General features: G+C 31.8%; 1 protein-coding gene across 1 annotated transcript in view; it reads right to left on the bottom strand.

The window, feature by feature from the left end:
* MBD-like (methyl-CpG-binding domain protein 2) overlaps window positions 1–11164 on the bottom strand; it is a 36382-nt gene extending 25218 nt beyond the window's left edge. The window contains exons 1-2 of the mRNA XM_085818247.1: window positions 10952–11164; window positions 1478–1775 (exon numbers count right to left, since the gene is read on the bottom strand). Coding sequence (XP_085674373.1) covers window positions 1478–1775; window positions 10952–11055 — 402 coding nt within the window. The 5' untranslated portion in view covers window positions 11056–11164. The remainder of the gene's footprint in view (window positions 1–1477; window positions 1776–10951) is intronic.
* Window positions 11165–16734: the final 5570 nt, after the last annotated feature.

Here is a 16734-nt window from a genome sequence, read left to right as displayed (position 1 = left end):
GGACCATTGCATGTCATTATGATTACTTTTTCAGAACTTTTAAAAAAATCATAACATTGCACCTCTGAAAGGGTTAATTCATTTGGACCTTATTTATCTGTTTAATTTAAATGAGCAGGTATCCAACACATTAGCTAAAAGCATCTTTATTAGATGCTCTGAATGCTCTTTTGGAAACTGACTTACCAACCACTCATGTGGCAGGCCAAAAAAGTAAAAAAATATACTCTGAGATTGATGATTTTCAATTTTACAACTGGCATAAAACATTTTAAAACTTAATTCTGAACCAATTCCTAAGAAACTGAAACTTTCCCAAACCAATTGAGAAAAACTGCCCATAAATTAAAATACTTATTCTGGAATTTTTAGATATAAAATGTAAGACTTTTCACGAAGCATTGTGTCAAGATGGCAAACGACAAATATCACTAAGAAGAACAGAATTATGGCTAGAGAAAGACGAAAATGACTATCCAATGTTTTAATGAAGCAGAAATGAAGACAATATGATAGCAGTCATGAGATTCTTTGAAAAGGATGGAGACAACAAGAACAATGATGAAGAAACAAAACTGAATGAACTAAATAAGCAGTAAAGTTATGTCTTTCAGTAAATGGAGAATATGTATATAATCGGCATATTACAGATATTTAAGATAAGAAAGTAACTTGAATGCAGCCTAAAAAGAACATCAGTGTCATCAGTGTCTAATTAGTTGTATACATGACGATTTGGAAAAATCACTACAAGTTTTAAATAACTGCGATTTTCAGAAAATAACATATTTTGTAATAAATGACTTAACATAAAGTTTATGTAAATATAAAATAAAAATAATAGTGTTTCGATAAATACTGTGCATAGAGTCAAACCCATTTTAAATATTTATTCCTGTATTTATATTTTATATACAAGATGTCATACATAACTCTTAATCTAGCACAATTTAAAAAAGCAATAAGTTCTTTTAAGCTATTTCACTTGAGCATTCTATCAACACCTTACAGAGGTAAATTCTGTAAACTTAATTCACATGTTGGCTTTTCTTCATGTTTCCCTCCTTCCTCCTTTTTTAAAAGCATCTTGATATGCAGAATTATTTGTTTTAGACTAAATCTAAATTATGCAAAATTATCTTCTCCTCGATACAAATATGAAAACAACATTAGCAAAAAATGTCATTTATCATTAAACTGTATGCTGTTCACATTTTAATGAACTAAGCGCTTTGTTTATGTGTGAAAATTCATTAGATATGACAAGATATTTACTTTTTGGATAAAACATACGAGCAAAAATTTTGAAATAACATATTACGCTTTAAAACAACACTTTAAAATCATGATGAAAATAATTATGGAAATCTAATATTTAGAGAAACATATTAAGAAGTTTAAAATAATATGCATGAAAAATCTGAAATGCCTAACAATAAAGTGCAATATAATTACTGGCTTCTTTTCTCATACATACTTGTTTAGGTTTATCTTGAGGACCATGTTTGAAATCTGTCCTAACTTTGCCATCAGTAGATCTAATAACTGTCACAGGCTGCTTGAAAATAGAGGCAGTCTGGCGTATAGGTGGAACTAATGATGCATCATTTCGAATTCCACGGTTATAATCAAACTGAGTTCCTCTCTGACGTTTACTTTTCCTGAGTAACAAGGAATTAATTTTTCCTGTTCGGTAATCAAACGTACTAAGATCAACAGCATCTCCCAAAAACCGAGCCAACTGTGGTTTACTACGAAATCTCTTGCCTGATGGACTGAAATATAAAATAAGTGTATTAAACCAAAATACTACGTAAACAGCATAAAAACATTTAAATATTTTTAAAAAAGCACAAGTATGGATTCTACTTAAAAAAAAAACCTATAAGCACAAGTATGGATTATATTTAAAGTATCCTTTTATTGAATCTAGGTAAAAGTATATTTTAGAGCACCCCATTGCGATATTTGGCGGTACATGGATACCGAATTTATGCAAGTCTTTGACTTATTTTGGCTTGTGTAGTGGTGATTTTTGCGCCAAAAATTGCCGCTACACAAAGCCAAAATGAAAAGACAATGAATTGCACAAACTCAGTACCCATGTACACATCGACATATTTTCACTTTAAAAAAAAAAAAAGAGAATTGCACAAACTAGGCTTTGCGCACTCCCTTGAGTTTGTCCATGTACACATCGATATATTTTCCCTTAAAAAGGCAAAGAAACCCCCAATTCTACAGTACAGACACACAAAAAGTACATAATAAACTACATTTTACACCAAACAATAAAATAACATAAAAAAGGATTATGCATAAACTCATTAGCCGCTGGTGTTGTGTTGACGCAACGGTCAAAATAAATGCGTATATAAATATAACTACCTAAGATATTTTATACCAGCAGATGATTTTGTGTAAGGAATATTATGAAGATTATTTCTGTCAAAAAATATTTGTTTTCAACAATCATTTTGTTTATAATAATTAATCTCATACTTTAAGCAAAATTTTCGACCGGGTATTTTTGCTGAAAATATTTAACGAAAGAATAATCGCCGTCTTTATGAGTGATCTATTTTTAGTCAAGGTCACCATTTATCAGAACATTACATCAATCAGATGTTTATATTTGTGTTGGGAAGGAAGAGAAAACAAGTGTTGCGTTGACGCAACATCAGCAGGAAACGGGTAGTCAATCTCTTTTTTCACTCATTCTTTTCGATGTTCTGGTTGTTTAAAAATGCCTAGAACGAGGTATCTTACATAAGAAGAAGCCCTTCAAAGATATTTTGATGAAGAAACAGATGATGATAATGTTAATAATGACCAAAATGAAACTGATATTGTTGTTGTTCCTCCAGAAATTGCAGAGGCTAGTGACGAAGAAGAAAGGAATGGCAATGTTTTAAATAATGATAATGATATTTTACCAAATGATAATGTTGGGGAAGTTGAAATTCACGTAAGAATTAAGTTTCAGCCTTCTAAAAGCAGTTATAGTCATACTATCAAAATTTTAAAAAGCTGAAGACTGGAATCTTGAAATGGATAAAAAAGGAACTGTTAGTTGTGTCTCAGGAAGAACATGAAGAAAGAGATAGAAGATAAATTCTAAAAGACAAAACACAAGGTAAAACTAGTGCACATATTTTTGATTTTCTTTTTGGTTTAGACATTTACTCTCTTCTCGTTGAACAGACAAATATATACATTCAGCAAAAAAAAAAAAAAAAAAAAAAAAAAAAAATGCCCAGAATTTATTGCATCTGAAGCCTATATGAAACGATTTATTGGAATATTATTGCTTACAGGATATCATTCTTTACCTCAAGAAAAATGTATTGGTCTTTTGATAAGTACATTTCTGTTCCTGTTGTACGAGAATTGATATCACATTTGCAGTACAGGACTATGAAGCAGAATTTGCATTTGACAATAGTCAAATTGACAATACTTATAAATTATATGAGGTGAGACCGTATCTAAACTTACTAAATATCACCACTTTTTACTACTGGAAATATAAAGTCTGTTTTAGATTTCAGACATGAGAATGCATTATTCCTTTTGCAAACTCCTTTTGAAAGTGTAGAATTAGCCAGAAATAGATCAGCAACACGAAGACCTATTAAATTCAGCATTCAAAAACCATTGCATAGAGATGGTAGACATTTTATCGTAAAGTCCGTTGATAAAAAAAGACTTTGTTGTAAAGAGTACCATAGCCAGACTGTTTATAGATGCAAAGTATGTAATATAGCTTTACATCATGATTGTAATCACGCTTTTCATTCTTGAATCTTTCAAATGAAATAATCTGTATTTGTAAAAGAAATATAAGGTACATTTTAATATTAAATTGATTACACGTAAAGTGATTTGTAGATTTATAAAACGTTATACATCTAAAAAGTAATCCTGCGCTTCACTCAAAAGAAACATCACACAAGTACAATCCTACTCACTAAACATCTGTAGTCTTATTCCGCTGATGTTGCGCAAACGCAACACTCGCGTTTTCCACAGGTACGAGCATTTTTTTTTAATTTTCAATGTAAATTTATGTTATAAATGCTTAATTTAATATTTGTTATTATTTTCACGAGAAAAGAAACATTCCTTGTAGTTTTGGCAGTTAATGGGTTAACATATGCATTTAAGCATTACACAATGTATATGTCCACTTACCTCTGTGGTACACAGAATTTCTTAACAGCATCCAGAAACTTCCTAAAATTATCTGAACTAGAATCCGTGGTTGATCTTTGGATTATGGTAACTTGGCAATTTTTTGGCGAAAATTTGGCAACCAACTCTGCTACAGCAACCCTCTATTTTTTTTTTTTTTTTTTGCCACCATTTTGTTTTCATGAAGTAAAGATATGTTTCTTTTCTTTTTATTTACTCAACACTTTTTCCAACAATCTACTAGCCGAATTACACTTATGCTAGAAATTTTATCTAACAAAAATTTGATTATTTAAAGACATCACATGACAAATATTCACTGCAAAATTGGGAAAAAGTGCACAATAGCAAACTCCTTGCGTGTTTTTCAGAATAACACATACACATAAACCATGTACACGTCGACTTATTTTTACTTAAAAAAAATCCCAGAATTGCACAAAAATGGCATTGCGCACACTCTTCACTATATCCATGTACACTGCTTTTTTCTCATAAATTAGAAAAATTTCACGAAAATACATTACAATTTTCTGAATCTTTAAACCCGGTAAAAAGAACATATATGAAATTACCTGATCGCGAAAAAGTATATACCCTTTCCAAATATGAACATTTCCACATATAAAATAAATAAAATATCCAAAAACTTTTACCTCTAAATCATCTATTACATTATACACGTCACCAACGAATTCATACCGCAAACATTACAAATACTTAGTGTCAGATATTTAAATTATTTCCATGCACGTTTACTTCAACTAAAACGTACACCAAATTCCTACAAACATAAAATTCATAAAATAACTATCATTTCATTAAAATATAATTAAATTCAAAAACACTACTTAAAATATAAATGAGCACATACATTAAATTAATAAAAATTACCTTACAATCCTAATTACTTTAAACTAAATCATTGCTAATAAACAATTTTCCCAATAATACCAAATTCCTTTCCACCTTTCATTTAGAACAATGCATAAAAATAATATCCTCAAATAATTAAAAATACTAACTTACCTAATCTTCTTCAGAATCTTGATTACGTGGCGGATACACTTTTCTAATTCATTCAATAAAATTATTGAAAGATTTTTTCTGCGAATTTTTCCTCCATACTTCCTCCGCTAAATAAAAAGCAAACTTCTCTTTATCACAATGCCTAAATACCCATTTCGAATTCACTTTAGTTAGGGCCATGGGATCCAAAAATTAACCAACACTGTTTCACACAACACAGAATAAAGCTAAATACAAAATTTCCAGATTTTTTCCCGATTTCCCCCCTTTTCCGATTAAAGAACCGTAATTCGTCCATTAATATCACATGACATATCCCATGATCTCTCATTTCCCTCACGCAAAATAATGCGTAATCGGAACTGAGTACTGCTCACATTATTACCAAAGTCCCAGGCAGTAACCTTTATCGCCTCCAAAATGTCGCCAAACTACCAGTTACCATATTGTAAAGATCAACCAAAGTATCCTTTGATGGATTTTATTTTAGTAAGCGCAAGTGTGGATTCTATTTATAAAAACCCTCTAAATGGCAATAGCTGTATTTAAAATTAAATACAGTTATTCAGGGTTCATAGCCACATTTTAGTTAAAAAAATAAGCACCTATAAGCACTTTTCAAGCACATTTTAAGAAAAAAAATAAGCACCCGTTTAATTACATTATACACAACTGCATAACCTTAAAAATTAGACTCGTAATTTAAAATATGAGAAATGCAGTATTTATTAAGAGAGAATAAGCATTACCTCAACCATGGAAAATAATTACTTTTTTTTAAATTTTAAATAACAGTTCAATTTACAGAACTAGTTTACAATGAGAGAAAAAACACTATGCAGAACTAAACTATATTACAAGATTTAATGATGAAATTTCAGTTCAAAATAGAGGAAATAAATAATAATTAGGCATATTTATTCTATTCGCTTGGAACTTAATAATAAATACAATTAATTTTTCCACTCTTATTGATATTTAACTAATTTAAATCTAAATTCTGAACATTTTCTAAATTTTCATCGTATATCAGTTTTCCCTTAACAGATATTGCAAGCAAAGTAATTTAAATAAAAAAGAGGAACATTTCTGAAATCAGAAGACAGAAATTTGCTTCATGCAGTCATCCTTTAACAGTAAAAGCTTAACTACCCGCAGACTTGAAAATTGGCGAATATTCGGACAGCGGAGCGTAACTTGAAAAAGAGGAGCGGAGGGGGATAGACTGTAGCCGTTCTTTAGATTTTTCCGCTAAATAAATGCTTTTGACATATCGATATGTGCAAGTTCCGTTGGTTTATTTCATATAAAAACAAACAAACCAACGGAACAGAAAAATATTCTGCTCTGCAAGCACAGGAAAACTCTTTTAAGTGTTCATAAACAAATCTGGGACCGAACATCAAAATTATCTATCTCTGCAAAATATCGCAAACGTGCAATATGTGCGCCGTAATTCTTCCCTACATGATATTACGCAATCGGATTCAACAGCTGCCGGTATTGGAAGAATAAAGAACTAAAGAAAGAGACTTACCAATCTGGGATTTTTTCATTCTGATTTTCAACAGACTGCGCTAAATTTCCGGAATAGAATCATCCTTTGCTTGGGTTGGTAGACCGCAGAACTTTTAGTCCTATTCAATCCAGATTGGAAAGTGACCAAAAAAAAAAGTCCGTTGCTTGTTTTGCAGTGAACTATAACAGTTTCAATATTAGAGATTTTGCGGAAAAGGGGAGAACCTCCCAACATTCGTACTGTATAATGTATTGGCCAAAAAAATGAAATTATTTTGACTATTAAATTACTTTCCCTTTATTTAAGCCATTCCGAATATTATTCCTTAGAAAGATAATCTGTGTTAAAACACAACCATTTTTGGAAGTTTACTATACTTCAGTTACTGCAACTATGTTATTATAAACATCCATACATATGCTCATAATAAACAGGAATATGAACTGACCAAGCGGAACGAGAATGCAAATTATTAAGATCTTGATCAAAATTCAAACGTGTGTAGTATTTGGGTGGGAGGAAAAGAATGCCGAATGTACTGGAATTTTCAACTGCTTTTGCAATTCTTTGACCAACAGAACGACGGGCACCTGTCTGTACTCTCCGTGTAGACCAAAGGTTATGTTAATGCAGAAAAATGGCGAAAAGCTATTTCCGGGAGTATGATTCACCATCTGACATTCCATATTAGGAAGAAAAGTTGTTTATTTAGTTTCGGCTTTGGTACGGGGAAAAATTGCGCTTTCATTTAAAAAAAAAAAAGCACTGAAACAAAAAATAAGCACTAAAAACAAAAAAATAAGGGCTTTAAAGAAAAAGTAAGCACCTATAAGGGCCTTTATATTTTATTTTCAAATATAAGGACTTATAAGGACCACTACGAACCCTGTTATTATCATTTTTTTAAGACTGGAAACTTACTTTATGTTGAAATTGGATTAAGATTATTTCTTAGAATTCTCACATTATTTTTGTCAATAAAACAATCTCTTGGAAAAACTTAAAACAATTATAAAATATTTGCTGCTAAGTGAATAAGAAAATTAAAATATTGGGTTAGCAACTAAGTAATTGCGGACTTTTTTTAAAAAATCAAAGACAATTTTTTCATGTAACTAAATAACTTTATTCTGTAATGTATTGCCCATTTTGATCAATGAACTTTTGCCATCTTTCAGGCAGCATCATAATCCCATGTTCATAAAACTTCTAGTTTTTATTAGCAAAAAACTGAATCCGGTACGATTTGACATCATCATCATTACTGAAATTTTTACCATTCAAGGAGTTTTGTAAAGATCGAAACAAAGAGTAATCAGATGGTGCAAGGTCAGGACTATATGGTGGATGTGGCAAAACATCCCAACCAAGCTCTAATAATTTTTGCCGAGTGACCAAAGATGTGTGTGATTGTCATGTTGTGTGACCTTGCATTGTCATGATGGAATACACCACCTTTTTGATTTGTCAATTCGGGCCGCTTTTCTTCAACTGCATTGTTTAATTTCATTAGTTGTTCAATGTAGACATCAGATTTGATCGTTCGGTTGGGTGGTAAGAGTCCAAAGTAGACAATTCCTTTGTAATCCCACTAAACTGATAACAAAACCTTCTTTTGATGAATATCAGCAGCTTTTGATGTTGTTTGAGTTGGTTCACTTGGCCTGCTCCACGATCTTTTCCACTTGATATTGTTGTAAACGACCCATTTTTCATCGCTAGTTATCAGTCGTTTTAAAAATGGATCATTTTCATTACGTTTCTTTAGCAAATCGCAGCTGTTAATGCGTTGCGTTAAATGCGTTTCTTTCAGTTCATGAGGAACATGTATTGAGTTTTTGAACACAGCCAAGTTGTTTTAAGTGATTTTCAATGCATGTATGTGATACATGAAGCTTCTCTACAATCTCACGTGTTGTACGGTGACGATCCGAATCGATTATTGCTTTGATTAGGTCGTCATCAACTTCAACTGGACGACCAAAGCGTTTTTCATCTTTGAAAAATCACCAGAACGAAATTTGGCAAACCAATTTTGACACTGCGTTTTTTTAAGGCTTCGTCACTATAAACAGCACATAACTTTTTATGAGCTTGCAATGCGTTTTTCCATTTGCAAAAATAAAAAAGCAAAATATAACGAAAATGTTCCTTTTGATTTTCCATTTTTCAACGAACGCCAAACGAAAACTACGCAACCGATCAAAACACTTTTTTTACTAATTGACAGTTGAATTGCCAACTATCAAATAACAAAATGTGTTTGTACTACGTCTGCAACCCTAAAAATTCAACTGAAGCCATCTATGAGTGAAATCCGCAATTACTTAGTTGCCAACCCAATAATTAAGAATATCTATTCATTATTCCGTTCATAACAGATCATTCAAAGTCAAATTTCCATTTAAGATAGTAGTAATGTATTTAGATCTGTTGTAGTAACAAACATTAAATAAAATTTAATCACTAACACAGCATATGCACCAGGGAGTAATATACTTTTTTATGATTATCAAGGGTAGAGTAGACTTTAAGGTACCCCTTGTATTATGGCGAAGTTGTTGTTTGATTTATCACCAAGTTGTTGTTTCATTTATGGTATCCTGAGTAGTTGAATGTTATGGAAACCCTATTGTGACGTAATTGGGTGCATGATTCTGGGAAATTTTGAATCATGGGATGCTTTGTAAGCGTTTTTGTGTGTTAAAACCATTTAGATGGATTTGAATGGGTTTGTAGGAAGAAAGGTTCAGATGGTCACTATGTGAAGCGTTCGATCAGAAAGAGTACTTGGTTTGAGAAAAGTCATTTGAGTATGATTGATATTTTGATTTTTACGTGGCTCTGGGTGTACGAAGCGAACTCGAAAATCATGGTAAGTGAATATTTGCTTTTGGTAGTGCTTAAATGTATAACATGTTTTTCCTTTTTTATGTTATTTTATTGTTTGGTTTAAAATGTATTTTATTGAGATTATGTATTTTTTTGTTTGCCTATATTGTATATTGTAGAATTTGGTGCTCCTTTGACTTTTTAAGTGAAAATATATCGATGTGTACATGGACAAAGTAAAGGGAGTGCGCAATGCAAGTTTGTGCAATTCTGGGATTTTTTTTTAAGTGAAAATATGTCGACGTGTACATAGATAAAGTCAAAGGAGTGCTCAATGCCATTTTTGTGCAATTCGGGGGAGGGGGGGGTTAAGTGAAAATAAGTCGATGTGTACATGGATACCGAGTTTGTGCAATTGTTTGTCTTGTTATTTTGGCTTTGTGTGGCGTCGAATTTGCAGTTTCACCAATAATGCCAAAAAAAGGGGACGTCTTCCTGCTGGTCATTGAATGATTGACACGATTTAGCAAATTTTTAAACAAAAAGCTGGACGCAACGTTATCTATCGTTTCACACATTTTTTTCCTTCCATTCTCTTTGTTCAACAGTATTCATATATCACAGCGTAAATTTTACAATATTACTTCTCGAAATGGTAGAACTATATTCTACGGCGGACGCATACACTTTCTACTATATCTAGTGTTCTCAACTTAGGTTGACCTAAGTATAATGTACACCAACTTTTCATACGAAAGACGAATTCTATAACTTTAAAATTTTAAACTGACAAACTTACTTCATATAACAATGAAGGGCCGGAATATTATGAGTATTTTAAAAGTATGTTGCATATTTATTCACAGTAATATAGTTTCTACAATAATACTACTGACTGATAATAAAAACACAATATATTCCATAAGCATACAAATATATTAGTTATAATAATTTTGCTTCACGGATATAAAATAGTTCGCATACATAAAAATTCTTGAATTTCTGCATAATGCGACGTCGTGTATAGACTATAAAACTTCATTTTCCCGCAATTCCTTTACGAAGTGCCAAAAGTAGGTTTTCCACATTTTAAAATGTTATTATATGTCAACTTCCCATTTCATAGAGTACTTAAATGAAATTTTGTTTCTTACAAGTATGATGTTCAAAATATTCTGCACGGGCATTACATGAGCAACTGTTAAAGCGGGAATATACAATGTAACAATAAGTAACTATCAGGAGTTTTGATTTCTCAGCAAAACAGAATTTCAGGAATCATAACATATCACACAATTTTACAACACTCAACAGAAAGAAAGGAAATGTCTTGAAAAGAAAGAAGTTTCATTTTTAAAATCATTTACATAAACACACCTGTAATAAAATACGTCAATTTTACCCGACGACAAACCATTTTTACGAATGATTTCTTCTCGCTTCCAACCTTTTGGCAAGGCAGGACAGTCCGTTGCAGACATTTTTACCTTCCACAAATCCTACTGCTCCACTCGAGAAACAGAAATCACACAGTGAATAATAAATAATAAATAAAATTCGATCATCAAAAGTGTTGCCAATTTCAAAATTCTGGTTGAATCTAAAGTACTGTATCTGGTGGAGAGATACTTGCTGTAAAAAAAAAAAAAAAAAAAAAAAAAATATTTGCAAAATTAAATTTTTTTGGTCATTGTGAAATCTTGCACCATTAATACAAAACTTTTTTCACCTGTAATTTTTATTTAAAAGTGAATTTATGAAGTTATATTTCTTGAACTGTTTGATTCATTTAAATAATAGTAATTCAGAATTAAGGGAAAATAATAATTCGCATAAAAAAATGTCGCCCACATCCTTAAAGGAGCCAATTTTTCGCCACCAAGGTTGTCTTCGAATTATTAATATTAACTTACGCAGATAGACTCTATCTATTCTTTCAAGATACGGCGTAAATTTCCACTCGTAAGAAATTACGAATATCTAACACAAAATCGGCTGTTACAAATAAGAACGCCATAGTAGTGTACCAGTGGAGCAGGATCGATCTTAACGGAGGGGGGCAATGTTGTGCAAGGCTAAATGATTATCAAACGTATATTAAAAAAAAAAAAAAAAAAGCAGCCAATTTTAATTTGTACGTGAAAGGCCGACGATCTAGGATTGGCATTGAAGTGGAGTATGCCTACTTCGGTTTGCCATGTGAAACTAGTCAATATTTTTAAAAAGTGGGGTAAGGCCAACTAGATATCTAATTGCCTTGGGTAAGGTTTGGAAACATGCATCACGGCTAGCAGATATCTGCTAAAATTGCCTGATTCAACAGGACTTGCGTATGTGCCTTGCCTTGAAGCCTAGGTGATATACATGTATACAAGGAGGTTAGAATAGCCTCCTTGTTAGAACAGCTTGCCTTTTCTAACCTTCTTGCACGTATATCATGTTTATATCACGTAGGCCTTGGCCTTACTTATTTAGAATTTTCTGCACACCAACTTTGATTTTTCGATTTATAGGCAAAAACACTTATCGGATGCAAAATGCAATATATATCTTCGTAGCCAATGGATAGTTAATTGTGAATCCGTGTTATGTATTGTTTAATGAATATTTGAATCTCAAGTATTCTCCATTAAATTTTCGGGTATATACTTGTTGAATATTATGTATATTGAAATCAAAAGCATATCTACTGCCCAAATAGAACAAACTGATTTCTCCATGCCATTCACAAGTCATGCCTTGAAATTGTCAACCACTGCCTTAACGACGTTTAAAGAATCGAATGCACTTAGATCATGTTTTTGCGAAATAATGGCATGATTGTAAATTAATGGTTCTCTCTCTGTCCAGAAAATACTTTTCAAATAATTCTGCGTTGAAATGTAGAAACTGTTTAGCATTTTTAAATAAGTAACTTCTCCAAACTGTTTAGTGCTAACAAATCTGGAACACTCGAAACTTGATGTAATCTTAATGAAGCATATATGATATATCGCGTAAATTTACAATTAAGTACTTGAATATTCTTGAGCAAGACATGGTATTTCTGTGAAATGTAACAAACTGATTTTTACTAAAATGTTCCTGGAAATCAAATCATACTTATGTAGCACATTAGATAAGTCTCATTAACAGTATATATTAATATTTTTATCAAACCATGCTTATGTAGTGCATTAGATGAGTCTCATGCACAGTATGTGTTAATATTTTTATCAAGATAATCATATGTATTTGTGCAAGACATATGTATTTATCATATGTAAATATCATATGTATCATATGTAAAAAATCATATGTATTTTACAACACTCAACAGAAAGAAAGGAAATGTCTTGAAAAGAAAGAAGTTTCATTTTTAAAATCATTTACATAAACACACCTGTAATAAAATACGTCAATTTTACCCGACGACAAACCATTTTTACGAATGATTTCTTCTCGCTTCCAACCTTTTGGCAAGGCAGGACAGTCCGTTGCAGACATTTTTACCTTCCACAAATCCTACTGCTCCACTCGAGAAACAGAAATCACACAGTGAATAATAAATAATAAATAAAATTCGATCATCAAAAGTGTTGCCAATTTCAAAATTCTGGTTGAATCTAAAGTACTGTATCTGGTGGAGAGATACTTGCTGTAAAAAAAAAAAAAAAAAAAAAAAAAATATTTGCAAAATTAAATTTTTTTGGTCATTGTGAAATCTTGCACCATTAATACAAAACTTTTTTCACCTGTAATTTTTATTTAAAAGTGAATTTATGAAGTTATATTTCTTGAACTGTTTGATTCATTTAAATAATAGTAATTCAGAATTAAGGGAAAATAATAATTCGCATAAAAAAATGTCGCCCACATCCTTAAAGGAGCCAATTTTTCGCCACCAAGGTTGTCTTCGAATTATTAATATTAACTTACGCAGATAGACTCTATCTATTCTTTCAAGATACGGCGTAAATTTCCACTCGTAAGAAATTACGAATATCTAACACAAAATCGGCTGTTACAAATAAGAACGCCATAGTAGTGTACCAGTGGAGCAGGATCGATCTTAACGGAGGGGGGCAATGTTGTGCAAGGCTAAATGATTATCAAACGTATATTAAAAAAAAAAAAAAAAAAAAGCAGCCAATTTTAATTTGTACGTGAAAGGCCGACGATCTAGGATTGGCATTGAAGTGGAGTATGCCTACTTCGGTTTGCCATGTGAAACTAGTCAATATTTTTAAAAAGTGGGGTAAGGCCAACTAGATATCTAATTGCCTTGGGTAAGGTTTGGAAACATGCATCACGGCTAGCAGATATCTGCTAAAATTGCCTGATTCAACAGGACTTGCGTATGTGCCTTGCCTTGAAGCCTAGGTGATATACATGTATACAAGGAGGTTAGAATAGCCTCCTTGTTAGAACAGCTTGCCTTTTCTAACCTTCTTGCACGTATATCATGTTTATATCACGTAGGCCTTGGCCTTACTTATTTAGAATTTTCTGCACACCAACTTTGATTTTTCGATTTATAGGCAAAAACACTTATCGGATGCAAAATGCAATATATATCTTCGTAGCCAATGGATAGTTAATTGTGAATCCGTGTTATGTATTGTTTAATGAATATTTGAATCTCAAGTATTCTCCATTAAATTTTCGGGTATTTACTTGTTGAATATTATGTATATTGAAATCAAAAGCATATCTACTGCCCAAATAGAACAAACTGATTTCTCCATGCCATTCACAAGTCATGCCTTGAAATTGTCAACCACTGCCTTAACGACGTTTAAAGAATCGAATGCACTTAGATCATGTTTTTGCGAAATAATGGCATGATTGTAAATTAATGGTTCTCTCTCTGTCCAGAAAATACTTTTCAAATAATTCTGCGTTGAAATGTAGAAACTGTTTAGCATTTTTAAATAAGTAACTTCTCCAAACTGTTTAGTGCTAACAAATCTGGAACACTCGAAACTTGATGTAATCTTAATGAAGCATATATGATATATCGCGTAAATTTACAATTAAGTACTTGAATATTCTTGAGCAAGACATGGTATTTCTGTGAAATGTAACAAACTGATTTTTACTAAAATGTTCCTGGAAATCAAATCATACTTATGTAGCACATTAGATAAGTCTCATTAACAGTATATATTAATATTTTTATCAAACCATGCTTATGTAGTGCATTAGATGAGTCTCATGCACAGTATGTGTTAATATTTTTATCAAGATAATCATATGTATTTGTGCAAGACATATGTATTTATCATATGTAAATATCATATGTATCATATGTAAAAAATCATATGTATTTTACAACACTCAACAGAAAGAAAGGAAATGTCTTGAAAAGAAAGAAGTTTCATTTTTAAAATCATTTACATAAACACACCTGTAATAAAATACGTCAATTTTACCCGACGACAAACCATTTTTACGAATGATTTCTTCTCGCTTCCAACCTTTTGGCAAGGCAGGACAGTCCGTTGCAGACATTTTTACCTTCCACAAATCCTACTGCTCCACTCGAGAAACAGAAATCACACAGTGAATAATAAATAATAAATAAAATTCGATCATCAAAAGTGTTGGCAATTTCAAAATTCTGGTTGAATCTAAAGTACTGTATCTGGTGGAGAGATACTTGCTGTAAAAAAAAAAAAAAAAAAAAAAAAAAATATTTGCAAAATTAAATTTTTTTGGTCATTGTGAAATCTTGCACCATTAATACAAAACTTTTTTCACCTGTAATTTTTATTTAAAAGTGAATTTATGAAGTTATATTTCTTGAACTGTTTGATTCATTTAAATAATAGTAATTCAGAATTAAGGGAAAATAATAATTCGCATAAAAAAATGTCGCCCACATCCTTAAAGGAGCCAATTTTTCGCCACCAAGGTTGTCTTCGAATTATTAATATTAACTTACGCAGATAGACTCTATCTATTCTTTCAAGATACGGCGTAAATTTCCACTCGTAAGAAATTACGAATATCTAACACAAAATCGGCTGTTACAAATAAGAACGCCATAGTAGTGTACCAGTGGAGCAGGATCGATCTTAACGGAGGGGGGCAATGTTGTGCAAGGCTAAATGATTAATGAAAGCTAGAGTAGAGTAACCAAGAACTGCTTTGGTAAAAATCAGTTAACCATCCCATTTTATATTCTTGCAGACCACAAACATCATCCTGATGTATGTAGCAAGTAATGTAAGATCAGAGCTTACATTTATCTATATAGGGAAGAAACTTCATGTCTAGTGCTATGTGACCAATCATTTAGAGGTAGCCATATCTAAGAAGAGCTTATGGATATCAATACAATAGAGAAACATTATGTATGTGAGGAATGCAATCAGTTATTCAGACAAAAGGTTTATTTAAGCAAACACATGCTTATCCACACAGGAGAGAAACCTCATATGTGTGAATTATGTAAGAAGTCATTTAGAGAAAAGGGTACTTTAAATAAGCATATGCTTATTCACACAGGAAAGAAACCCCATGTCTGTGAAGTTTGTAATAAGTCATTTAGGCAAAAGGATAATTTAAACAAGCATATGCTTATTCACACAGGAGAGAAACCTCATATCTGTGAAGTATGTAAGAAGTCATTTAGTGACAAAGGTAATTTAAACAAGCATATGCTTATTCACACTGGAGAAAAACCTCATGTGTGTGAAGTATGTGAGGAATCCTTTAGCGAAAAGGGTACTTTAAACAGGCATATGTTTATTCACACAGGAGAGAAATCCCATATATGTGAGGTATGTAAGATGGCATTTAGTCATAAGAGTAGTTTAGACAAACATATTCTTATTCACACAGGAGTGAAACTTCATATGTGTAAAGTATGTGAGATATCATTTAGTCGAAAGTGTTATTTAAATGTGCATATGCTTTTTCACACAGGAGAGAAACCTCATATATGTGAAGTATGTAACATGTCATATAGTCGTAAGAGTAGTTTAAACAAACATATTCTAATTCACACAGGAGAGAAACATCATATGTGTGAAGTATGTGAGAAGTCATTTAGTCAAAAGAGCAGTTTAAAGAAGCATATGCTTATTCATGTAGGAAAGAAGCTACACATATGTGAAGTATGTAAGAAGTCATTTAGTGACAAGAATTGTTTAAACCTACATATGCTTATCCAC

This window comes from Stegodyphus dumicola, chromosome 6, assembly GCF_044657685.1.
Source record: "Stegodyphus dumicola isolate Sdum_Otavi_A_Nest chromosome 6, ASM4465768v1".
In the NCBI taxonomy this organism is placed as follows: domain Eukaryota; kingdom Metazoa; phylum Arthropoda; class Arachnida; order Araneae; family Eresidae; genus Stegodyphus; species Stegodyphus dumicola.
The sequence above is the reverse complement of the archived record's forward strand: the minus strand, read 5'-3'. Positions and strand labels throughout refer to the sequence as shown.